This window comes from Lissotriton helveticus, chromosome 10 (assembly GCF_964261635.1).
Source record: "Lissotriton helveticus chromosome 10, aLisHel1.1, whole genome shotgun sequence".
Classification (NCBI taxonomy): domain Eukaryota; kingdom Metazoa; phylum Chordata; class Amphibia; order Caudata; family Salamandridae; genus Lissotriton; species Lissotriton helveticus.
In genome coordinates this window covers 868,928,369-868,955,155 of record NC_136071.1, presented here as the reverse complement: position 1 = coordinate 868,955,155, position 26,787 = coordinate 868,928,369, and the positions used below count along the sequence as shown (strand labels likewise).

Genomic DNA, 26,787 nt, shown 5'->3' with positions numbered 1-26,787 from the left:
GTAAACAGAAAAACAGAAAGAGGGGAAGGAGAAGTAGGAAGGCAAAGTTAGCAAACATGTCAGAACTATTCCTGACTCGCAACATTCAGTAACCTAGGTATACAATATGACCACTGTCACATAAGTAAATTGTCTCATAATTCATACTCCAATCATAAGGACAGTTAAAAACTAACAGCAATATATAGCTCTGGATATACAGTAAAGGAACTCTCACATAATGTTGTACTCATATTGGTAACATTAAACATTTTTCACAGTATCAGTCATTCCCTAAGTAATACTCCATTTCATGATCTATGTTTAAACCCAGCTCAACCGCTTTAAGTTTCATCAGCCACAGTACCTCTCTACGTCTCAATTGTAGCTGTCTATTCCCTCCTCTTGGGTTTCTTTCAATATGATCAATACCATGGTAGCTGAACTTATGTTTATCTTTCCCATTGAAATGTTTCACAATGTGAGAAGCAATGGGATATCGGGTATCACCTGATTTTAACGCTCGAAAATGTTCCACCATTCTTTCTTTTAGTTTCCTGATGGTACTACCCACATAAATTTGTTTACAGGAACACACTATAACGTAAACCACAAATGTGGTATCACAGTTAATAAACATATTTATTGAGTATTCACCAGTATCGTTGTAGTTGAAAGTCTTAACTTTAGTTTTCGCCCATCTACAAGAGCTGCACTTACCACATTTGTGGAAACCTATCGTTCTTTCAGTAAGCCAATCCGGTTCTGTTTTCTTTACTGGGTAACTGGGACTAACAAAGTTAGACAGTGTGCGTCCCTTCCTAAAAGTCAATCCGGGTCTATTTCCAATATGGGACTCAAGGTCCTTGTCCATACTCAAAAGGTGCCAGTGTCTATTAAGTATACTGTATAGTTTGGCACTATCACTGCTGAAATTAGTTACTAGGCGAATCCTTTCATCCCTCTTCCCACAGAGTCTCTTATCTAAGGTTTTGGATCTTTTAAGTTTTTTAGCTCTTAATACAGCATTATCAACCACTTTATTAGGGTAACCTCGTTTAAGGAATCTCCGTGACAGATCATTAAGGTTTTCATCAAATTCATCATCCATTGAGCAATTGCGCCTTGCCCTCACCATTTCTCCATAGGGAATAGCATTCTTTTGGCTAGCTGGGTGACAGCTCCGGGCATGTAAAACAGCATTGCAGCTGGTCGGTTTTCGATACATTCGGCTACAAATCTTGCCCTCCTGAATATATAATTCAATGTCCAGAAATATGATGCTATTAGCGTCATAATGTGTAGTAAATTCAAGATTAAGTGAATTGTCGTTAAGGTAATCAAAAAAGCCCTTAAGATCATCCACTGATCCAGTCCAGATTAAAAGGCAATCGTCTATGTACCGCCCCCAATAGTAAATATGTTGTATCCATTTTTTACCTGATGGACCCCAGATTTTCTCCGCCTCGAACCACCCCATAAAGAGGTTCGCAAAGGACGGAGCAAATCTGGAACCCATCGCAGTACCAAGGCGCTGTCTGTACCATTTACTATCAAAGAGAAACACGTTGTTTTGCAATACCAATCTTGTCATCATTAGTATCATCTGATTATGATCAAAAAATTCAGCTGGCCTGTTACTGAGAAAGAAATCAATAGCACTAATACCAAGTTCATGATCTATGTTGGTATAAAGTGATACCACATCTAATGTAACCAGTATCATTCTCTCATCCCATGTTACATCATTCATTAGATTCAATACATGTTTGGAATCTTCAATAAAAGATGGCAAATTCTTCACATACAACTGCAAATAAGTGTCAACATATTGGGATAAGCGTTCTGTCGGCCCCCCAATCCCCGAAATAATGGGTCTCCCTGGTGGTTTGGCCCTAGACTTATGGATCTTAGGCAGTATGTACATGCACGGTGCTTTGGGTGTCACAACCTGTAAATAAAGATATTCATCGTGATCCAATAATGTCAAGTCATACCAAGTTTTTAGTTGGTCATTAATATTTTTGGTAAGAGATAACAAGGGATTAGCAGATATTTTTTCATAGTATTTGTTGTTATTCAATTGTGAATAAACTTCCTCGTTGTAGTCAGCAGTATTGAGAATAACAACATTACCACCTTTATCTGCTTTTCGTATTGTAATTGAAGGATTACTCATAAGTTCTTTCAGTGCCAGCCTTTCTCCAGGTAACAGATTATCATTATACCTCTTATTTTTCTCACGACATTTAGCATCAATAATCTTATCAATATCAAAATTGACTGCTCTGTAAAATGCCTCTATTGTGCTACCAGATGAAATTGTGGGTGTCCATTTAGATCTTTCTTTCAACCCACTACCCTCAGTAAGAAATCTATCTATCTCAAGATCATCTAATAGCTTGTACAAAGTTACCGGGTCATCCTCCTTCTCAGTAAGGGATAGTAATAATTGAGTCTCTTTTAGTTCTTGAATCGTGATATTACTCAAAGGTTTTAATTTCTCATGTTTACTTTTCTCTGGTACATTGGCAAAGTACTTTTTCAGTTTAAGTCTCCTAACAAATTTGTACAAATCAATTTTAGTTAGGTACCAATCTGCTTCAGTCATAGGACAAAAACCCATCCCTTTACTGAGTAAGCTATTCATATCATCAGATAATACAATTGAAGACAAGTTCACAATTTCAATATCCCCACAGTCATCAACATCTACATCAGTTATGGTTTCCAAGATCTCGTTCGCATCCCTACCCTTCCTCCTTGACCTCCTCCCGCCTCTGCCGCCTCTCCTGGTTTTTGTACATTTGAAGCTCGATTCCTTTCTAAATCCCTGTTCCCCCGGCGTAGCCTGCGCACCTCGACTAAAAAATTATTCTCAGGTGTGGGGAGGGAAACGGAATCGGGAATATCATCAGTATCACTGCTAGAGATATTACTAGATCCAGGATCACTATCGCTCACTGATGGGGTGCCACTCTTCTGTTTATCTAAAGGTGTTTTAACCATCAAATAATCAAATTTCCTTGCGAAGGTATAGACACGACCAGAGCGATAATCTCGTTCGTCGCGTTTGATTTTTCTAGCCTTCCTTTGTTTAATGTCATTCTGTAAATCTGTAAGTTTCTCATCCAAGACAGTATAATTTTTAATAGTAGCCTCTGGCAGGTTCATCTCCTTAATCTCGTCTTCTACTTTTTGAATCTCAATTAACAATTTAGCTATTTTCCTTTCGGCATTTTCAATCAGAATGTTAATAAGATTCCTAGAGCTTGCATTAAGTTCTTTCTCCCAAGTTAAGTAAAGATCAGGCTCTAAATCCTCATAAGTAGGGATGATTTGGGATCTCAATCCACGCGGGATCCTATTAAGCTTTAAATACTGCCTTAGAGTCGCAGCATCCCACCATTTGTTAAGTTCTGTACGTTTGAGGGATTCTAGCTTCACAAACTTGGCTCTAAGGCCTTCCTTCTTAGTCTCTTTAGTAGGTCCCATGGCGGCTCCTACAGTTCCACCCGCCACTAGATTGTCAAAGAGTAACTCAGCTTCTTTGTCTCTATTCATATTCACTTATGCGGCTGCTCCTAAACCACACTAAAATTATACTAACAATGGTAACGGTTATGTAGGAGCGCACAGCGTGTGTAAGTATGTACGTTAAGATAATAATCCAACCAGTTGGTGCTCGAGGCGGATTTGAGTAGGTTACCACTACTCAAGATGATGAGCCAAGGCTAAAAGTACTTCAAAATTCCACCAAGCACTCAAATTGTAATGTTCCAATAGTCCAAATCAAAAAAGAGTATCTCTGAGTATTCAGGTAGTGTTCATTTCTTGGTTTTTATTCCAAATTTTCAGCGTAACTTCCGATACACAGCCAACACGTGTTTCGTCTTGTCAGTCACAGACAAACAGACTTCTTCAGGGCTGTAAGCAAGTATAATAACCAAAATTCAAATATCATCACTAATTAAAACAATATCGCAATACCAACAAAATCACCACGTAATGTGAAAAGTAACACTATAAGAAGCCCTACACCAAGAACCGAGCTAGAGTCACCACAAATGTGTCAAAGACCAAAGGACAGTACCACAGTACATAGTTTAGTGAACAAATAAAAATAGGCTAGTAAAACGTACCATCAACGAAGGATCAATATTATTCAATTTTCTTCATTGAATTCAGTAAATTAACCGCTGTAGAATATTCTAATTGCACAGAGAAAATAAAGACAAAGCCCCGGTCACAGATAGGCTCTTCTGATAATATCAAGGACTAGTATAGAATGAATGTAAATTGACTCACCATGCAAGTATATGGTAGGTCATATAGCACATTAGTAATTAAAGTAGCAATTCCGTAGTTTCCAATAGTTTCAAGTAATAGGTAGCAAAATCCGTAATTCCAATTAGTAGATCAACACTCCACTCTGTAACCAAATAAGTATCATGTAGTAACCAAATAACCAACAGGTTAAACGTCTCAATACCCATCAAGCTCATAATCTTACCCGAGTAAAAAAGTTCTTTAAGTAATCCAAGTCACATAATCCAATAATCCGTCAGTATATCCGGTATCTAAAACAATAAGTAAACACAATTCTTAGTAAAATCCCCAACCACAACTGGCTTGTAAGTCTACCAGCACGTAAATTTAAACCAGCGCATACCACACAGCGTACTCACCGCATGTCTTGCTCAGAGTGTTCGTAAGAGGCTCCGCGTGCTACACGGGCGCCATCTTACAGTGGCAATTTAAGGCAAATCGCTGTGGGCGCCATCTTTGAACGGCAAAAGTAATAACTTTATTACAGAGCGCAAAGTGTTTGTGGCATAATTATACCCCGCAAGTCCATAAATTTGCGAAAATATGTATAGAACACTGAGCGAGCGTAATCTATCAATAACAATATATTCCAAAAGTAAATAAAGTAATCACTGAACGTGACTAGTATACGTAACTAACATTTCACGTAAGACACCAGGACATAAAGAAAGTAAGAAAAGGGTCTGCGCCATCTTAGAGAGTTCCTCTATGTAACTGAAATTGTCTGGAGGTATGGGCATTAACCCTTACCTGGCCTAACAAGTCCGTGTATAGCAGTCGGACCCACTTGATGAAATTCGGGCCAAATCCGAACCTCTGCAGGACCTCGAAGAGGTAGGACCATTCTATGGAATCGAACGCTAGGGTGGCATCGAGGGATAAAATTGCGGCATCTTCCTGTAAGTAGGGTTGTCTGCCCATGACGTTATGTACTCTGCGAAGGTTCAGCGCCGTGTTCCGACCCGGAAGGAATCCAGATTGATCATCTTGCACTAGGGAGGGGAGGACTGTGAGGAGTCTGGTCGCCAGAAGTTTGGCCAAAATCTTGACCTCAGCGTTAATGAGGGAAATCGGCCTATAAGAGCCACAGTCAGTGGCCGGCTTATTAGGTTTGTGGATGATTGCTATCGAGGCCAGGCGCTGGTCCAGTGGCAGACTGCCCCGTTCAAGGCTTTCTTCAAACATGGCCTTTAGGTGTGGGATCACTTCTTGGGCCATCCCCTTGAGAAATTCAATGGGGACACCATTAGGTCCCATAGCCTTGCCCGAGTTAATAGCAAAGAGGACACTCGTAAGCTCCTCAGTTGTGAGAGCAGCGTCCAGTTCTTCCCTATCCGAGTCGGAGAGAGTGGGCAGATGCATTTCCTCCAGAAGGACACGAGATTCGTCCGCAGAGTAGTACGCTCAAGAGGAGTAAACGTCCTCCAGGTGGTCTGCAAACGCTTCAGCGATGTCCAATGGGTCAGTGATGCACGAGGCATCGGGGCGAAATAATAGCGGAACCCATCTAGAGCCCTGTTCACGGCGTTCTAGCCAGGCTAGCATTTTACCTGCCCTATCTCCCAGCTCCTAGACCCGGTGGCGGGTTTGCAACAATTTCGCCTGAGCCTTTTCCAAGGCCAGCATCTTATATTCCGCTTGTTTCAGACGAAGTCGAGCGGCTGTCTTCTCAGATGGGGTAGTGTTGAGGTCAGATTCTAGGGTAAGCAAGTCTGATTCAGTCTGAAGCAGTAGTTCGGCCTGTTTGCGTTGATAGCCCAATTTGAGAGCTAGTGCCCTCCCTTTGATAACAGCCTTATATGCCTCCCAGATCGTAATGGCCGATTGGACCAAGCCAAAGTTTTCGGCAAAATAAAATTCAGTGTGTTCTAGCAAACTGTCTCGAATGTCAGGAATTTTCATGAGCCATGGGTTGATGACTATGGGACCCCTGGTTATCTGCCGATGTTAAGTGAGTTGAACTATAAGAGGAGAGTGATCCGAGATACTTCGGGGGAGTCCCTTTGGGTCGCGAAAGAAGCCAACATCTGACGCGTGGTAAAAGAGGTAGTCAATACGGGACATACTATTATGGGCGTTGGAATAGTGCGTGTAATAGGGAGTGTCAGGGTATGACGTCCGCCAAAGGTACTCCAACCCCATCGCGTGCGCAAAGTCCATAAGGTCCGAATTCTGTTTATGGGAGCCCCGTTGGGGGTGTCTATCTACAGTGTCGTCCATAGTCATGTTAAAGTCTCTGCCGATAACTAGTGTGCCCTGGGGGAGGTCTAACAACAGTCGCGTTAGGGTCGTCAGGGTGTCCTTACTCAGTGTTGGCGGAATATAGGCCGAGATTATGTTCAGGTGCTGCCCTTCCCATGTGGCCTCAGCCACTGCAATGCAGCCTAGGGGGTCAGCCCACGTCTGTGTACAGGTAAGAGGAAGGTTCTTCTTCACCAGGATACCGGTTCCGCGGGAGCCAGAGGTGACACCAGCGTGTACCAGTAGCTTGTACCCCCCTCGGTGGAGTGCCCGACATGTATTGCTCATTAAGTGTGTCTCCTTTAGGAGCACTAGATTGGGTGCATGGCGTTTGAGGTATTGCAGCACCACTCCTCTCTTGATTGTGCTACCAAAGCCATTGACATTCCATGTCATGAGGGTGAGCGCCCTAATATGTGATTGCGTCATGGTGGATTGTGTAGTAAAGGTCGGGGGAACAGGATAGCCGCGAGCTATTTTTTTTTTTTTGATTCTTAACATCACCATGACACTAAGCAACAAAATGTATTATCTCCCAATGTCATCCTCACTCAACTACACCCATTAGAAGAGATGACAACTACAGGCTCACTACAGTCGTTTTGCGGGCAGTACCAGCATTCATACTGTTTGAGAAGTTCTTAGTATCAGACAGACTCATTAGCTACACCTTGACAATAAAGTCTTTTGAAATCCTGGTGATCGTGTAACACATGATCTTCCCCAACGCACTCCTATTATATAAAAAATGACACCCTCTTGCATCACCCAGAGAAACTTGCTGATAAGAATTGCTGCCCAAAGAAAGGGGTGAACAACTTTGAATTAATTTAATAATTCACAATGCATTGGGTAACAATCTTCAGCTCAGAATTCCTTAATACCTCCACTGAGAATCTAGTATGACCCACGTGTTTGTCAAGTGTCTGACTGCTATATACAGCTTCACAACAATCATCATTTACAGCATTTGCAAGAGGATGATTAATGCCAGTGATCGGCTCCTAGAGGGCGTTCCCCTTTCTAAGCAGCCACCTTCAACCAACACTTGAATTTGCACTAGAATAACTGGAATGCACAAACCTCAATAGAAGTAGGGCAATGATTGATCCAACATTTGACCAGAGCTAATTAACAGTTGACCTTAATTAGTCACAATTCATATCTTCCACTCCTATTTGCCCATAAATTAAGAGCCCTACCCCCATACCAACTGCATCCAGAACACCGAAGACTTATAAAACAGCAAGACTCAAGTAATTAGCCAAGGACATATTGAGGACCTACCTTCAAACTAGGACCTCCAAACAGAGAAAGGAATTAGATCCCCAGTCAAACCATTACACATACAGAACTATCAGAATATTTTTCATAGAATCTTAGTGCTTTTACCTCCATCAATGGAGCACATTTTCCTGAACCCCTAAATAACCTCCATCAAACCTAACCATTCCCCAGCTAACTAGTTTTAGCGGAAAATGCCTCTCCATTCCACAAGTGCAAACCCTTAGACCAACAACCACCACATTACATATTCTCCCGCTATTTAATTTTAACAAGATAAATTATTACCCCTTTATCCTGACTTATACTCCTCAATATATTTCTGTCTACACATTAAGGATAGATGTTCCTTGTATAGTTATTATGGTTGATATTGTAAAACGTGTTAATGCCAGTAGATGCACCAGCGGAATATAAGAGTGTATCTGGTTACATCAACAGTGGATCTGTCCCTGTCACTGGATAAGTTCCCAAGTGCGGACGCGCGTTGTGTAACAAGGCAGGTTAAGGCATGGGGCAGATCAACTGGACAAGGAATCCCTCTTGTGGGAACAAAGATTGGTGGGAGAGGGAACAGTGAAACGGTTACTGTCCACTGGAATTAATACGGATTCAGTGACCGTTCCACTGAGCGCCTAATGTGATACTTTGATTAAATATGGACAGTTATAAGTATTTCGACCTCTGGTGTGGCACTAATAATAATAATGACTTTAAGGATTCCTTCCAAATTCGCAGTACTGTTCCTATCCACAAAGATGAGCTTATTGACGCCGAAATGTTCCATATGACAGACTCAATGCTTTACCATTACTGGAGTCTATGAGTAAGTTACTTCTTCTTTTTACTCACCTTGGTGTCACACTGGCCTGTTCACATTATAGACTCCACCCAGGACTGTGTAACTGAGCAAGTGGCTGCTCCGGCATTCCAAGGTGTCCCACTAACTGCATGTCCTGATGAGACCTCAATATTGCAAACGAGGCTGAAATTATTTTGAATTGACTGTTCAATTTATTAAAATAATTACAGTAAGAAATAAATATATACCCCCCCACACAAAATCCTAACAAGTAAAAGCAAAAGTAAGAACAGCCTTATTTGCACATTTCATTTGCTAGCCGATAGTAGTCAATACAATCTTTGCCATGCTTGGAAGTTGGCATCTTTATATAAAAAAAAATATAGAACAAACCTCCTTTAAAAACTATCCAGTGTAAATTGAAATTGCACTTTGCTCCAATATTGCACTTGTAACCCTTTCTTTTAACACCTTCAATGCTACAGGGTATTTTTCTGCTGCGCTGGGTCCTCTTTTTTTCCCATTGTTCATGACAAGGTCAGCTCGTCATAAGCACAGGTCCAGTGGTACTGCATGACGAGCTGACCTTGTCATTAGCATAGAAGGGGTTAAAGTTACACACAAGGGAACCTAAAAAATATTCCTTTCCCTGGAGGGCCTTCAGAGAGAGAATTGCACTGATCTAGTGCTATGAGCCCCAATGTACACTAATATAGCCTAGATAGCTGAATGACCTGTTACCAACATTTATCCTACCTAACTCCACATAACTGCTCTGGCACTGACCTTTTCCCTAGTTATGTGCCAAATAAATGTCATGTGGCTTTCTTCGAAAAACTAGCCTCTTTTATTATGCATGAAGATTCTTAGTATCACAGCAGGATTACCATCTTGTGTATAATAACTCTGTTCAAAATTTACCACTATCATCATCCTTGTTTGACAGGAACACAGTACCATGACACATCTAGGTAGATACCCTGAGGGTACATTTTCAGGTATATAAGTTCTACATCTTCGCTGGGCAAACCGAGGGAGAAGCTTCCATGCTGACAAGAGACGAAGAAGTCCCTGCACGCAGACACTCCAGCACGCAGTGGTCTGACATCCCTTGCGGGGTGTCCAACTCGAGACCAAGACAGGGTCCTTCGTTCTCTCCCATCAGGTAATGGGGTTGCCTCTTTCCTAGTGGGATTCTTGGCTATACACTTACATGCTAGGTACATTTAGTTAGGGTTTGCATCTCGGAAGTACTCATGATTACTTGAAGGTATCTATAAGCCTGCATGTATTCACTGTTTTAGCACCATGGTAGAATTCAACCTTTTGTTCACTCGGTTGGTGCTTATAATCGTATATATCTGTTTCTGTCTAATGGTTGTTGCAGCACACATTTCATACTAGAATGATGCTGGTTGAATTAATGCTTAGTGAAAACGGCTCCTCAGTTTATTCTGTATATCTCTCTGAGAACAAGTGAGCATAAGTGACTGAGCAAAAAGTAGTACGCTGTTTCCTCGATCCCTGAAGGATCAAGGGTTGACATGTTCGATAGTTGCCAGAAACTATTCACTCTTTGGTAATGTTGTGGGCTTATAGTGGCACTGTGAGCTAGCTAGTCCACAGACTAACACATCCTTTGGGGATGGCGTGAATCAGTCTGGAAACGAATCTCTTAGTATGTTTTCTAAGCGTGCAGAACCTATATAGTTTGTAGGACCAACACAACAATAGTTATTACACTCTAAATTGCCGGGCACATTATATACCCATAGTGGATATTACGAGATCAAAATCTCATCAACAAAATGCAGCACACAAATTTAACAAGTGAATATTTATAATCCAGTTGTGGTTATACATAAGGCCTGACTTATGGACACGACTGAATGTGCTATGTAAAAACACACAGTATTGATTCACTACATTCTCTTCACTTTCTAAGTGTTTCCAATGCATTCTTCACCTATTTCCTGGCTGTAATTACTCCTTGTATGTCTATTTATTTATTTATTTATTTATTTATTTATTTATTTATTATATAGTTTTGTATAGCGCGAACAAGACCCGTGGGTATCAGAGCGCTTAACATGAAATATGAAAAGGAAAGGGTTAACATATATATGAGCAGCTAACAAGCAACCGCATTGAGGTAGATGATATAAATATTCATAACACATGTTATGTTAGCGTAAGTAAATATGCTATGTTTAAATTAATAACAACGACATGTATATATAACAACTACGAGGTAGTTCGGTATAGGTTCATGAAGGATGTTGTTCTCATGTTCAGTCAAAAACACCATTGCTATTAGCCTTTAGGTTATTCTTATATCATAGGATACGTATTCCATTATACTATTGCAGAAGCCTCCCCTTATAAAGGTGTACATGTTCTGTACTAATGCAGTAGTATAGCAGAGCCAAGATCACTGATCTTCATTAAGTAATGTATCTCTTCATCAGCAGGCTCTTCACTTCTCGTTTGAATGTTACCAGATTCTGGATCTTCCTGATGTTTGGGGGGAGTGAGTTCCATATTCTGGGGGCCGCTCCTGAAAACGCTCTGTCATAGGTTTTCTTCTTACGGAAGAGGGCTGGCCGTAATAGCAGCTCCTCCGCACTCCTAGCTGGTCGGTTGCCACCGGACAGCTGAATTTTCTTTGCTAGATATCTTGGGGTGTTGTCGTGTAAAGCTTTGTGTGTGATACATGCTATCTTCATTTTGATTCTTGCTTCGTATGGTAACCAGTTTAGTGCTTTCAAGTGCGGAGATATATGGTCATATTTCCTGGTTCCGGTGATGAGTCTCGCTGCAGCGTTAAGGCAAGCTTTCAATGGTGCTGTGGACATTTTTGGTAATCCAGCCAAGGTAGTGCAACCATATTCAATCCTCGAGATAACTAGGGATTGAATTGCCAATTTGAGGTCCGATTCTGTGATGTATGGTTTCAATTTTCTTAAGTAGTTCAAGTGAAATCGGGCACTTTTCGCCATTGTGTTAATGTGGGCTTTCATGTCTAGATTCTCATCTAAGGTGATTCCTAGAGATTTTGCTGAGTTGACGAGGGTTGGGGTGCAATTTAGCGCGGTCATGATTTTCATCCATTCCTTTATTTCTGTATTGCTCTTTGGTGGAGAGATTAATAGGAACTCTGTTTTATGTGCATTCAGCTTCAGGTGGTTTGCAGTTAACCATTGAAGTGCCATTTTTAGTGTCTCATTCAATAATTCCAATTCTTTTATGGATCCCACCTTCAAGTATATTTGCGTGTCGTCCGCATACATGTGATAGGATATTTGAGATTTTTTGAGAATTTCTGTGAGTGGTTCGACGTACAGGTTAAACAGATCTGGGGATAGGGTCGATCCTTGAGGGACTCCAATTGAGATAGGGCAAGGAGGTGAGATTGATTGGTTAACCAGGAAGCGCTGCGTTCTGTTCTGTAAAAAGGAATCGAACCATTTAAGCACAATTCCCGATATTCCCATCCTGTCCCGTAGTCTGGTCAGCAATGCTTCATGATTTACCGTGTCAAATGCCGATGACAGGTCTAGGAGAATCAGTAAGCATGCTTGATTTTGGTCAAGGGCCTGTAATGCGTCGTCAGTAATGTGGAGAATCGCTGTTTCCGTGCTGTGCCCTGCTCTGAATCCTGATTGGCATTCATCTAACAAGGAGAATTTGGTGATGTGTTGGCTCAGTTGTTTCTGCACACATTTCTCAGTCAACTTTGCCAGTAAAGGGATGTTGGTCACTGGGCGAAAGTTATTTGGATCTGAGGCATCCGCTGTTGGTTTTTTGATTATGGGAACAACTTGACCTGTTTTTAGGCCGTCGGGAAGGATCCCTTGTGACAGTGATGCATTTATTATTTCGGTCCATATTGGAATCAGGATGTGATTGATTTCTTTTACGCATTTTGCAGGCAGAGGGTCCTGGTAGTGGTTGTTAGGTTTAATTCCTGAGAGCGTCTTGGCAATCATGTGTTGGTCGTACAGTTCGAATTTTTCCCAGCTCGCCTTGTTTTTTGCCATAGTGCAGTCCGTTGTAGATTCGGCATTGATAGTAAATCCAGGTTCGTTGGGAAGGTTCAGCGCAGAGTTTCTAAGCTCTATTTCGAGTGCTTTGGCCTTTTCGGTGAAAAATGTGGAAAATTCATCACAGCTTAGAGGTGTTTTTGAATTTTCTTGTACTGTTTTGGCTAGTTTGTTTGATTGCTCCTTTAGTATTTCAAATAGTTTTCGTGGTCTGTTTTTGGCATTATCCAGTTCTGCTCTTATAAAATCCTTTTTCGATTCGATGATCTTTTTATTATATTGTTTCCTTATTTTTCTGAGAGCTTTCAGTTCAGGAGATGATGGGTGTTGCCTCCATTTTCGTTCTGCCATTCTCAGTTTGCGTCTATCTTCATTTAATGCTTCGTTAAACCATGGGTTTTTCGTCTTCTCTGAGACTCGTTTCAATTTTAATGGCATGGTGTTATTAACGATATTTTCGACAGTTGCAATGTAGTGTTCCGTCAGCTCGTTAACTTTGTCCAGGTTGTTGGGTGGCTTTAGGTCTCTTTCACAGCTTTCGACCAGAAGTTCCATATTTGCTTCTTTTGTGTCTCGAGTCCATTTTTTGGTCTTGAGCGGTTGTCTGGTCCTACCTTTTCTCGCTGTGGGTATCATGAATGTTATGGCGTGATGATCAGACCAGTCACATGGTGTTATGGAGTGGATTGTTGCACCTTTGTTTCTTGAGATAATCCAGTCTAACGTCGCTCCTTTAGAGTGTGTGGGTAGTGTGCACGCTTGAGTGAGGTTTAGTTCAGTGAGGAAACCTTTAAGCGTGTTGACCAGTTTGTCATTGCAATTCTCCCAGTGCAGGTTGAAGTCGCCTAGAAATATATTATTGGCAGCATTGTTGGAGTTGGCTGTTATGATCTCCATTAATTCTGCTATAAACTTTGCGTTATCTCCTGGTGGGTGGTAAAATGTATGCAAGTTGCAGCGTTGAATGTTATTTGATCTTATGTTAAGACCAAGATACTCACAGGATTCTAGCGGGTCGGCCTGAATTTGTTTAACCTCTATATCAGATCGATGAATACAGGCTATCCCTCCCCCTAGTTTTCCATGTCTATCCAGTCTCAAAACGTTGAATTGTGGTGGTACTAACAGATCCATGGTTGGGGATGAAGATTCCGTAAGCCAGGTTTCTGTAAGGATTGCCAGGTCGATGTCCTTGTTAAGGATGAGGTCTGCTATGTCCGATGCATGTTTGTTTGCAGATCGACAGTTGAGTAGTAGACAGGTTAGATGTTTTTCTTTTTTGCTAGCATTCTCGTTTTCGTCTTCGTTTGGTGTTAGTCGATAATGTCGATAATGATATGTCTGTAAGTTTGCTTCTCTATTCATGTGAATTATTCTTTCCTAATTAAAATTGTTTTTACTCCCCTGAGTATTCAAGGCTAGACATTATTTTACTCCTACACATTAATTTTGCGCAGTGACTGCACTGCCAAATGTTATTGTAATTTAAAATGAGCTCCAGGTGAACCATTTTTTTTTTATATAAACTCCAGGTTTCCACTGGCATATGGGTTTCTCTTGTAACACTATATTATGTGCTACACAGACAATACTTTCCATTGCATATTCTAGTATATGCTGAGCGGTCTTTCTTGTATATTTAGTAATGAAAAGTCTATGTTGTGCATTGTATGCTGAAATGGGGGGCGGGATTTACATAAATCCTAACTAATGCCGCATTCTCTTCAGCCTAAATTTCTTTTTTTGTTTGATGTATAATTCTGCATTTTAAGGGGTTCACTAAAAAGTTCATATGAATCCACATAAATCTACCGAAATAATGCATTGGCATGCATTCTAATTCTCCTTTATCGTTACCACAGCAAGTGTCCATAGTGGAGCCAACCCAGAAGATTAAGTATTGTGGAAATTAAATTTTTACGGACAACTTTATTCTCCATTTAGAAATATTTTTCCTTGAGGAGGAATTTCTTTTGTATATAATCAGATGATATGCTTTGAGACAAACTTTTTTATTCTGTTTCACATCTAATTCTTGTTTTGTAAATCGGGATGAACGAATGTTCAGGATGGGAAACATCCTTTACAACGCAACTTTTACCACGCAGTGCTTTTACATCGCAACATTTACAACGCAAACCATTACAATGCATTGCGCTGGGGGGCGCTCTAGGATAGGGAATAGATTTAATTTACTATCCAACACCTTCCCTACTATCCACGGGGACTGGAGTTGGAATAGTAAATTAAACTATTCACTATCCAGCACCCCAAAGCGCTATGCGTTGTAACAGCATGCATTGTAAAAACTGCGATGTAAAAGCACGTGTTGTAATGTCATACATCCGTTCAGGATGTATATGAACAACCACAAAGTGCTGACTTAGCGGCTGTTGATTCACTTCCTAATGACTCTGCCGATTCTGTGGGAATACACCACACCATGAGCTCACTGCTATGAAAAACTTCCCTATTTGGTGTTTTCTTTACTTATTATTGAGTCCAAGGACCACGAGTGAGTCGTATTCTATTGGAGTTGCATTTGCAAAGCACTTCATACCCCTGGTGAGGTATTGTACTGCTTTGGTGGATACATCGGACACTAAGCCATGGGTTGTGTGTGATGTGAAGGGCGTTGGCCTGTAGTAGTAGAGCTGTTTGATTATATTTGATGATCAATGTAGTGGTCGTTTCGTGCCTTACTGTGAGAAATCCAATTGTTGGCTGGGGTGTGAGTCCTGATCAAGCAGCAACCATAAACCTTGTCAGGGTGAGGTACAAGCCTACCCTAAATTATTCTGTGAGTTGCCCTCTTGTAGCTTGGCACAGAGTAGTCACGTTTGACTTAGAGGCAATGTGTAAAGTATTTGTGCAACTTACCAAACAGTAATATAGTGAAAACCCCACACAAAAATGATCTTACACAAAGTTAGACAACTCGAACTTTCTTTAATAAACAAAACAAAGACCAAAACAACAAAAATCCATACAGTAGATCGGAAATATTAAAGAAATTTAAGATTTCAGTGAAAATGGGCCAAAAAGCACAGAGCGCCAACTGTGGATAGCTACTCCCGCTAGATCAGGACAAAGTTACAAGTTCAGGCAGACAAAGCGTGGGCCAGCTACAGATACATGGTTAGGCCCGCTGGACATATTACCTTAAATCTTGGTTTGCGGAGCATTGGGAGGATCAGCATCGAAGATGTGTCAAGCAGCCCAAGTGATGCTTCAGTTCCAAGATGCAGCGAGGCTGCGATACGACCAGCATCTCCATCAAGGTTCACAGTGATGGGGGTTGCGATGCGAAGTCCAGCATCGAGGATGGGGTGCACAGTCGGGCTGTGCGTTGGTTCAGAAGAGCTGCACTGCAGGGCCTGACGGCATCATCGAAACTGCCGCTGACTAGGAATGCAAGGGCCTGTGGTGAGAATGTGTCACACAGTGGCAGTTCCGATAAGGCTGCAAAGGTGAGGTATGTCTTTCTGACAGATCCAATCTCGCAGCAGCGGCAATGCATTTGTTCTGCTTGTGTTTATGCCCCACAGCAGAGGAGATGTGTTGGTTTCACTGGCTCCACAGAGGTTGGCAGGGCAACTTTTATTTACAGAGTTTTATATAGCCCAAACTTGACCCAAATCGGGTATTAGAGCTCTTTACATGAGCACCAGTTGCATTACATGAGGACAAATTCCTTTTTGTTGGGCATGGGGAGATTAAGTGAATTGACCAGAATCACAGGATGTGCAGGGTCATTGCCAAAACTAAAACCCAGTTTCCCAGATTCGAGGTCGCCCACCCTAGCCGTTAGGCCAACTCCTATCCCACCTTAAGCCCACTTCAAAGGGTCCAGGACTAGGCTGACACCACTTAGCAAGTCAGGCTCACTGATGGCAGGGTCAAACTGCACGTTTGTTGAAAGCCTGTTGTTTCCCTGATGCTTCTGATCAGAAGTCCGGCCAACCAGCCCTTGGAGTCACTCTGGGTTCAGGGTTCAAGAGATGTAGGTCCAGTCCTTCTCACCAAGGCAAGAAGGCAGCAGTCTGTGGTATGGAGGTCTGTTTGCACACCCCAACCCCCCTCTCAGATAGGAGTCTACAGCTAATTTTTATGTGTATTTCTCCTTATTTCATACACTCTTGTCACAGGGATTGTCCAGCTCTCCTGGTACCCTTTTTAAGGGAGTATCGTCAGTTCCAATTTATAAGGTCAAATGTCCTCATTCTTGGGTCTCTTGTTCCTTTGGTCATTGTCCTCATCAGGGTGGGGCCCTCAGGCGATATGCAAACAACCCAAAATAAACAAACATGAATGCTCCAACTGTTGCCTCCCTGGTTTATGGGGGGCTTTAGGGATTTGTGCTCCTCCACCAGTGCCTTATCCATGAAGTGCCTAGGTGCGGGGAGTAACAGTGCTTAAGGCAACGTGGCCCTCAACCCTGTCCACCAACCCTTTAACGAGAAAGAACGTGCTGATGGCACTTGCCTGAGTCCACGAGCCTCCTGGCCGTGATGATGGGAGATCCAGTCTCCTTGTCCCTTCTGGGAGCACTAGTCTCTGTAGCGGTGCTCTGTGCGCGATTCTCTCCAGTCCGGTACTCTTCCTCCTCTCATGGGATGTCCACAATCTCAGGGCGCTCTTCTCTGGCTTCCTCTGCAATTCCGATTCCCATGTTCTACTCCCGACCAGTCCTCTTGCAGTGCTCCTCCACTCCATCATTTACCGACAACGATCCACCCCTTCTCTTTCTTCCTTCTTCATTCATGATGCTCCCACGACACATTTGGATGTCTAGACCGCATCCCTCCTTCCGGGTTGGTCCTTGACCTCTGCCATGTTGGGTTTCTCGCTATGTTCAGGAGGGTCATGGTCAGGTTCCTCACATTGCCTTCCCTCGGAGAATGGACGAGTGGGCCAATCAGATACTGGAAACCGGGACAGTTAGCCCACATTTGACTGTAGTTTCTCTGGAACATGAAGGTTGCTGAAGGAGAAATGCTGCAATGCAAGAAACTAGCAGAGCACTTCAGGATTAGAGCCCTTGTGTAGAGAAACCCAGGTAACCGGGGATGGTCTTTGAGTAAGATGAAATGCCGACCTAAGAGGTAATACTGGAGAGCCTCCATAGCTCATTTGATGGCCAGACACTCCTTCTCCATCGTGGCATACCGGTTTTCCCTAGGGAATAGTTTTCCGCTGAGAAACAGAATGGGGTGTAAGTCTCCCCTGTCATCAGGTTGGGAAAGTATGGCACCAAGGCCTCTTCCAGAGGCATCTACTGGAGAACGAAGGTCTTTTTAAAATCAGGACATGTAAGGACAGGGGCGGTACATAAGGTCTCTTTGAGTTGTTGAAAACTTTGCTCCTGAAGAGCTGACCAGTGGATATGTTTTCCTGTATATGTTTTGGTGAGGAGATCTGTGAGGGGTCTGGCCATTGCAGAAAAGTGTGGAATGAACTGCCTATAGTATCCCACTAGGCCTAGGAAGGATCGGATCTCTTGTCCGGTGATTGGACAGGAAATTTCGAGATGGCCTCTAGTTTGTTCACTTGTGGTCTGATGTTCCCTGCCTGAAAGTCATAGCCTGGATACTCAATCTGGTCAGTCCCAAACGTGGTTTTCTTGGGATTAATTGTGAGGCCTACTTCTTGTAGGGTTTTTAAGACCTCGTCTAGGTGGACGAGATGTGAGTTCCAATCTGGGCTGTGTACGACTGTCGTCCAGATACGCGACGGCATATGATTGATGGGAAGACAAAAGGATGTCCATTAATCTTTGGAACATGGCGGGGGCACCATGAAGATCAAAGGGGAGGACCTTGAAGTGAAACAGACCTGATGGCATGGAAAAGGCAATTTTTTCTCGGGCCTCCAGAGAGAGTGGAATTTGCCAGTACCCCTTTGTTAGATCTATGGTGGCAAAATTCTAGCATCCACTAGGTGTTCAATGAGTTTGTCAACTCGAGGCATGAGGTAGGCATCAAATTAGGAAATAGCGTTCAGTTGGCAGAAGTCGATACAAAACTGGATACTTCCATTGGGTTTGAGAACAAGAACGAAAGGGGAGGACCAGGCGGTATTGGAGGGTTCAATAATGTCGGCTTCTAGCATGGCTTTTACCTCTAGATCGAATGCCTATCTTCTCGCAGCTGGAATACAGTAAGGTCTCAGTTTGATCTGTCTTGGTGTGTCTGTGATGATGTTGTGTGCAACCATGGTCGTTCAGCATGGTATACCAGACAAAACCAGAGGGGTAGGCGTTACACAGGGAGTGCAATTGTTGTTTCTATTCCTCCATTACCTGTTTACCTAACAGAACATGCACTTCCTCCTTGTGCATTTGGGGGGCCTGGGATATCTCTAGGGGTTTATCCACATCTACGTGGTGTAGGGAGATGTTTTTACATAGAGATACAGGTAGCAGACTTTCCCAGGGCTTGAATAAGTTAACATGTATACCTGGTCCATCTGGGTTTTGTGAGGGACGGCTATGCAATAGGTCACCCAGGCGTGTTTGTCCAATACCCAGTAGGGACCTTGCCAGGTGGCCAAGAGCTTTTGATTGGAAGTGGGCAGGGGTATTATTACCTGGTCCTCTACTGAGAACTGTCTCAGCTTGATGTTCTGGTCATATAACTGTTTCTGTTGTGCTTGGGCGTTTACCATGTTAGTGTGTACTTCTTCCCACAGTGTGGCTAAAGTTTCTTTTAGGGTTGTGCTATATTGTAAGAGGAGTAGACTCTCGTCCTCCTCCTCTGTCCACAGTTCCGCTGCCAAATCGAGGAGAGTATGGGGTTTCCTCCCGAATAATAGCTCAAATGGTGAAAACCCTGTAGATTTTTGCTTCTGGGACCTAATGGCGAACAATATGAGAGGAAGTTGACAATCAAAGTCCGTCCTGGCCTTATCTATGCATTCTCTCAGCATGGTTTTAATTGTTTTATTATAACTTTCAACTAACCCATCTGTCTGAGGATGATATACGGATGTGCGTATTTGTTTAATCCCTAGAAGTTTATACATTTTTGCTTCATCAACCGCGACATAAAAGGGGTATCCTGGTCTGTCAATCGCTCGTGGGGAAAACCCACTGAGAGAAAAAAGTGATCATGGCTTGTGCTACCACCATTGTGGTTGTAGAGGTCAAGGTGATAGGTGCCGGATAACGGGTGGCATAATCTACCAGGATAAGAATATACTGGTGTCCACAGGCTGTGGGAAGCAGGGGGCCTATTAGGTCCATTCCCACCCTTTGAAAATGAACATCTATGATCAGGAGGGGATGAAGTGGAGCACGTGAAAGGACAGGTGTGTTAACTAGCCGGCACAGGAGGCACAGTATCTGGCCACGTCCAGGTATATGCCTGGCAGTAGAATTTGTTCAAAAGATACTTAAGTGTATGTTTCTTCCCATAATGGCCACCCCCTGTTTGGCTATGGGCTAGACACATGGCTTGTTATCAAAATGCTTTGGGAATCAGCAATTGTTCTTTGGTTTGATTGACTTCTCAAGTGATTCTATACAGGAAACCTTTTTATACACAAAAGAAGGGGCCTACCTTCTCTGGCTGGTCCTCTTGTGCTTGTTCCCAGGTGTGCTGCAGCTTAGTGTCCTCCCTTTGCTATGCTGGGAAGCTCCGGCCTAGCGTCTGCGGCACATCTGAGGAAGCAAGGACATGTGTGGGTATGACATGGCTGAGCCGGTTATATAGTGCTTGTTACTCTCCTTTTTCCTTACGGGTTTTCACTCTTTTGTAGGAGGACTTGTCTATCTTGTCCCTTCAGAATGGCACGCTATCTAACCAGTTTACTGGAGGAGGAGGAATGTTAAGTGATTGCTAGTACTCATGGAACGTAAGGAGGTTGATTCCTAGTAGAACGGATTTGGGGAGAGAGAGTACTATCCCAACCTTTCTCGCTGAGGTTCTCCCTCAATTTCAAGCAAGACTTCTGCTGATGGGTAAACCTTCTTTCCCAGGGTTTATCCTGCGAACAACACCTGCCCACGGTTATACCCTACCTCCATGGACTCTGGGGGAGGATTGCGTACTGGATAGTGACAGGCTATGTGTCCTCACTCAGCACAGTGGAAACACTGGGGGCCTTGTATTGTACTGGCAACAGGGTTTAGTTTGGGTGGATATCTCGGGAGCCGGTATCCTTTATGTTCCGTAGGGAATGTGGGTTTTCTGTTTGGGTTTTTAGGTGGGCCTACAGGGATCCGATGGGTAGGCACCTTAAACTCAGGGGATCGGTGATAGGCACAGGCTAGGTCAACCACTATAGTGACCGTAAGGTTGCGGTGGTGCTTAATCCATGCTGTGGTATTAATCGGAAGGGCTCTAGGTACTGTTCCAGATGTATTTTCTCAGTGAGTTCATCGGTGGATGACGGGGACGGCTTTAGCCATCGATTCCGAAGATTCCTTCTTCGATATTACAATGCCTGGGGATTGTCTCCTGTAGCCCATTTCTCTTTTCTGAAGCGGCTTCTGTAATATTCCTGTTCACATCCTAAGTATTGTATGATTGCCTTTTTTTATATCAGCTTAGCTGGTTATGCCTGCGGGATTAGCTGCCTGGTATGCTGCTTGCAATTCCCCTGATAGAAGGGGGCTACATACTGTCCCCATCTTTCCTGTGGCCATGTAGTGGTGGAGGTGACTGGCTCAAAGTTCACAAAGAAATAGTCCGGGTCATCACCACTCTGATATTTTTGTAGGCCAGACCCTGGCACATTAGGGTGAACACGTGCACTAGAAATGGCATCTGTCAAGCGCAGGACGGCCGTGTCCTCTACCTTTTGATTATTAGTCAGGAGAGATGCCTGGTCCTTTATAGCAGCATGCACGACCTCCTGTTTCTTCTGTGTCTGTTTGTTCTGCTGTTTGAGTACTAATTGTAAGTGGTGCTTGCCCTCTGCCAGTTGGGTTATGATGGCCTCCATCAGGATGGGTTGTCATCAGGGCTTGACACACAATCCCACTTCTGACACCACTGTGGTATCGAGGTCCATTCCCACACCCCAAACCCCCTCTCAGATAAGAGGCTAAAGCTCCTTTTTACATGTATTTCTCTATATTTCATATACTCTTGTCACGGGGATTGCCCAGTACTCCTGGTACCCTTTTTAATGAAGTATCATCAGTTTCAATTTATAAGGCCAAATGTCCTCCTTCTTGGGTCTCTTGTTCTTTTGGTCCTTGTCATCGTTGGGGTGGGGTCCTGTCACATGGCCTCCATCAGGGTGTCAAAAGTGTTCTGGCATGCCTCAGTCTACATCACCTGTCTAGGCTGTGTCTTAGCAGTCAGCTTTGTCAAGGGTGAAACAATGGTGCCATACTCCTTGACAAATCTCCTGTAATAACCAGTGATGCCTAAAAAGGCTCTCACCTCTCTCTGGGTCTTGGGGATTCCCAAGCTAAAATGGTCTCAATCGTGGCCAGTGGGGCTGCATCTTTCCTCCCCCTACTTGGTTAACCAAGTAGCTCACCAAACCCTGCCCTATCTGCCCTATTTCGCAGAAGTTAAAGCACCTCCATGAGATAGCACAGATGGTCCTCCCACCTAGAGCTGAAGACTGCAATGTTGTCAAAGTAGGCGGCACTTAAGTTCTCCAGATTGGTTAGGACCTGGTTGGCCAACCTCTGAAAGATGGCTGGGGCGTTCTTCAACCCAGAGGGCATTTTCTGGTACTGGAAGTTTCCTTCCAGGGTAGAGAGCGCAGACTTCTCAGACAACCCCATCAGTTATGGCAATCTACCAGTACCCAGACATTAAGTCAAACGTGTTGAGGATCTTGGCAGCTCTTAACCGGTAAATGAGCTCATCCGCTCGGGATGGGGTGCCTGCACTGAGCCCCTGGTAATCCACACAGACCCTAAGTTCTGGGGTGACACCTGCAGGGGCAGCCTTGGGGATCAACACCACTGTGTTCGACCAAGGGCTGTTCGAGGACTCAATCATCCCTAACTACAGCATCTTGGAGACTTCCTTCTTGATGCTAGCTTTCACTTTATCAGACCATCGGTGGATTTCACTCTTCACAGGTGTGCTGTCCCCAGTGATTACACCATGGGTATACCATGTATTGAGACCTAGGGTAAGGGAGAATAGAGAGACAAACTGCCCCAACAATTAGCAGCAGTCTCTCTGTTGTTCTACGGTCAGGGTACGGGAGAGGCTGTCACTCTCCACTGACCCATCCTGCTCCATGGAAGAAAGGTGGTTGGAGAGAACCTCACGCTACTCTCCCACCCCATCATCTGTGGCCTGGTTAGTGGTTACTCAGACCTCTGAAAGTGGAGTTTGAGGCGATTGAAGTGCAAAACCCTTAAAGGGTTCCTGGGAGTTTTGAGGTCCACTAAGTATGTGACCTCACTCTTGCACTCCTTTACCTCCTAGGGCACAGCTTAAAGGTATTGCAGGGTGTGGGGCTCCAAAGGCTCCATCACCCACCCTATTTGGCCAATCTGAAACCCGACCAGAGTGGCCTTCTGGTCGCAGCAATCTTTCATGACCTGCTGGCTGACTTAGCTTGCTTCAGAGGTGCTTCATCTTGATACATATCGCTAGAATGTAGCTGACCACATCCTGTGGGGCCTTCTTGGGAGCTTGATCCTACCCCTCCTTCACTTGACTGAGGTGTTCCCATACAGCAGCTCAGAGGGGCTATAGCCAGCCTACTTCTGGGTCACCTCCCGGTACACAAGCAATAGGCATGGTGGGAGGACACCCCACTCCCATCCTGAGGGCTCTGACAGACCCAAGAACCTCTCAACAAGCCCTTTGGGTTGGGGGTGGTAAGGAGTGGACAACTTGTAGGTTACCCCACACGCTTTTCGCATGACCCCCGTGTATGCCGACATGAAGTTGGTACCACTGTCTGACACCACCTACATGGGGATTCCCCCACTGGTAAATACCCACATAAGTGCCCTAGCCACTCCTGGGTTAGTCTACGTGTTTAGAGGGATAGCCTCCGGGTACTGAGTGGCATGGTCCAACAAGACCAGGATGAAACTGTTGCCCATGGCAGTCCTGGGGTCCAGAGTTCTGACAATGTCGCTGTCCGCGTGTTGTGGCAATGACAGGAAATGGTTGCAGGGGAGCCTTGCCTTTGGCTTCTGACTTGCCCCTGGCCTGGCAGGTAGGACATGACCTACAGAAAGCATCTGAGGTCCTCCTCGTATGGAGTCACTAAAAGTGGGGCACAAACCTGTAAAAGGCCATGTCCTGCCCCAGATGTCCTGCCCGCTCCATTAGAAAACCCTATAGGACTGTGGGACCCCCGACACACATGTTTTGCCAAGCCCATGCTCAGGAACCTTAAGCTCACTTTAAAGGAGACCAGTCCCCCAGTAAGTAAGGTGATCACCAGAGGTGTGCAATGGCAGGCCTGAGCTGCCATGTTTAAAGTGCTACTTAAGTTCACAGCACAATTAGTGCTGCAGGTCCACTAGTATCATTCAATTTGCAGGCCCTGAGCATAGGTAGTGCCACAGTTCTAGGGACTTAAACGTAAATTAAATAGGCCAATTCGGTCGTATCCAATTCTACCCTGTGTTAAGGAGAAAACACAAACCATTTAGAACTAGTTAGCAGTGGTAAGGTGCGCTTACTCCTAAGGCCAACAAAAAACGAAGTCATCAAAAACAGCATGTCTGAAGAACCTCACAAAGGATGCCAGGTCTATCACGTTACTGCACTTTCGGTTGAGCGAAGAGCAGTGGAAGGCAGAATGATTCAACTTAATAGCATTGTTATTTATGGCTGGAAGGGTGTGTTTGAAGTATGTCAGAGAGAGGAGTGATTTGCAGAGATGCGTGATGAGCAGCAGCTTGATTTTATTGTGTACCTAAAAATGATTATTAATGCCGAGTCATAAAGTCAAGCAAATGGGTGGTAGATAGTGGTGCATGATGAAATGTGTTAATAATCCAGTGTAAAGTGTTTGACTCTGGTCTTGAGTTTGATGAGCCTATTTATCTGTTGTGTGGCAAAATGGTTATTTTTTTCTTGATGCAATCCTAAATCATCTTTTGCAGAGGGTGCCACGTTTTTAAGACCTGTTTAAATGACAGGACTTCTTAGAGGTTTCTTGTCTTTGATTGAAATTCCATAATGGTGCTGTTTGCAGGAGAATATGGTTCCTCTGAACTGTGACTTCTATTGCCAGTAAGGGTGTTCTTTTAGAGCAAAGGTTAATTTTATCAGTATCTTTGATGTTTTACTTGGTATGTAGGATGGACCAATGCCATGCATTGCTCTCTGGGCAATGCAGGGCGTCATGAAAGAATAGTGCTTTGCAAAGGGAAAGCTGACAAGGAACATGGAGGGCTAGTTTGCTGTGGTCAATGCATGTGCATGTGGTGTATATATATTGCTGCTACCGTTTGAATTTAATGCAGCTTTAAAATTAAGATTGTAGCCCAAAGGGGGAGCCTGTGAACATAGCTTAGCGAGAGAGTGGTGGGCTGTGTCAAATGTGACAGGCGATCCAGTCGAAGAAGTGCAGCAAATACATTTTTTCCCAAAGCTACCTTCAGTTCATACCAGAGTAAGTAAGCAGGCCTTCCCATATAATCATTTTCTTTGTAAAGTTATCGTTTAATCATTTTGCTAAAGCTTTGTACTATCTTTTAAACTTTGAGTGTTTCATGCACTAGTCCTAACAATTAATCCTGTATTTTGATCTTTCAGTGTAATAGAGAATGGATAGTAACCAGACAATATTCTTTATTTTATATCAGGAGATATTAAGGGGCCTCATTACGATATGCCCGCTAATAAGAGAAGGAGATAACTGGGCAGGTTAGCAGCTGGTATCCCCCACCAGGCATCACAAGTTCTGGCCCCACAAATGGAGGGTAATGTGGGACCTGGATTTACTGGTTGTGGTCCCAGTTCCACACACCTTTCCATGCGCTCTTCCCCATCTGCCTTGAGCAGGAGGAAATGTGTGGTGAGATGCAATTGTTTGTACAAGATGCTCGTTTCGAACCTAAGAAAACGTGTTAATTGCCCAGTGGAATTTCTCTTGGGATAGAGCTGGACCCTACTCGCAATATGGTCTTAGATGACATTTAAATGGTTTCTCGTGTTTTTCATCAGTGGTCATTTCTCAGTGCCCTTAATGTTCAAATTGTGTTTCGATTAAAATCTCTCGAAATATCCCGATACGAAGTTAGACATAACATCAATGAGTGAGTGATACTGACAAACAAAAGTTGAATTGGATATTACTGGGTATGAAAGAATCTGATATTTTTACTTTCTGGATGTCAATAATGTATGAATTACTTTAATTTATTTTAAATAATTTACAGCATATATTATCTTATTAGCTGCCTGGGTTCTGTTTAACGAACAACATGTAACCAGAAACATAAGCATATAGATGTTAGACAAGCATATTGTTAATCTTGCAATAAATAGCTATGTTTACGTTTGACACTTAAAAAAATAAATCTTTCTTATATTGAGGAAATCTAAGGGTAACATATTTTCAACAATGTTAACAGCAATTCCATCACACACATGTGCACCCTGGCCTAAATTAGTGGGATTTATTGTCAGGTTGGAATAACAGTATGAATTAGGCTTCTTTTCCCAACCTGTTCTTGTTTCCACCTCTTCAGGGTAACCAGCAACTTGTGGCACTAGAGCAAGAAATGGTGCAATTGCAAGAATCTGCTAATCTCTTCGAAGTAGCTGTTCCAGATCACAAACAAACACAGCGGTGCCGCAAAGAAATACAATTGCTCAAAGGATTATGGGATATCATTACACATGTCCGGGTAAGACCGTTTCTTACCCTTCGAAGATGTCGAATTAGTTGTGCACTTTACAGCTGCATATGTCTAAACGAAGGCATCTGTTATTCCAAATGTGAATTAATAGACTCATGTATGTAATGTGCAGTGTTCTAAACGCAAGACTAGGGGCTAGATGTAGGCAGGCCATTACAGGTCGGTAACGGCCGATTTTGGCCGTTACCGACCGGTAATAGACTTTTGAGATGTAGGAGGCTTTTTTACTGATTCGGTAAATAACGAATAGGTATTTACCGAATCATCATTTACCGATTCGGTATTTACAGAATCGGTAA

The 26,787-nt window shown here is 43.4% G+C and overlaps 1 protein-coding gene across 1 annotated transcript in view; it reads left to right on the top strand.

Annotated features, from left to right (window-relative positions):
- DNAH11 (dynein axonemal heavy chain 11) overlaps nucleotides 1-26,787 on the top strand; it is a 3,642,058-nt gene that overhangs the window by 1,294,795 nt on the left and 2,320,476 nt on the right. The window contains exon 22 of the mRNA XM_078663510.1: nucleotides 26,318-26,476. Coding sequence (XP_078519636.1) covers nucleotides 26,318-26,476 — 159 coding nt within the window. The remainder of the gene's footprint in view (nucleotides 1-26,317; nucleotides 26,477-26,787) is intronic.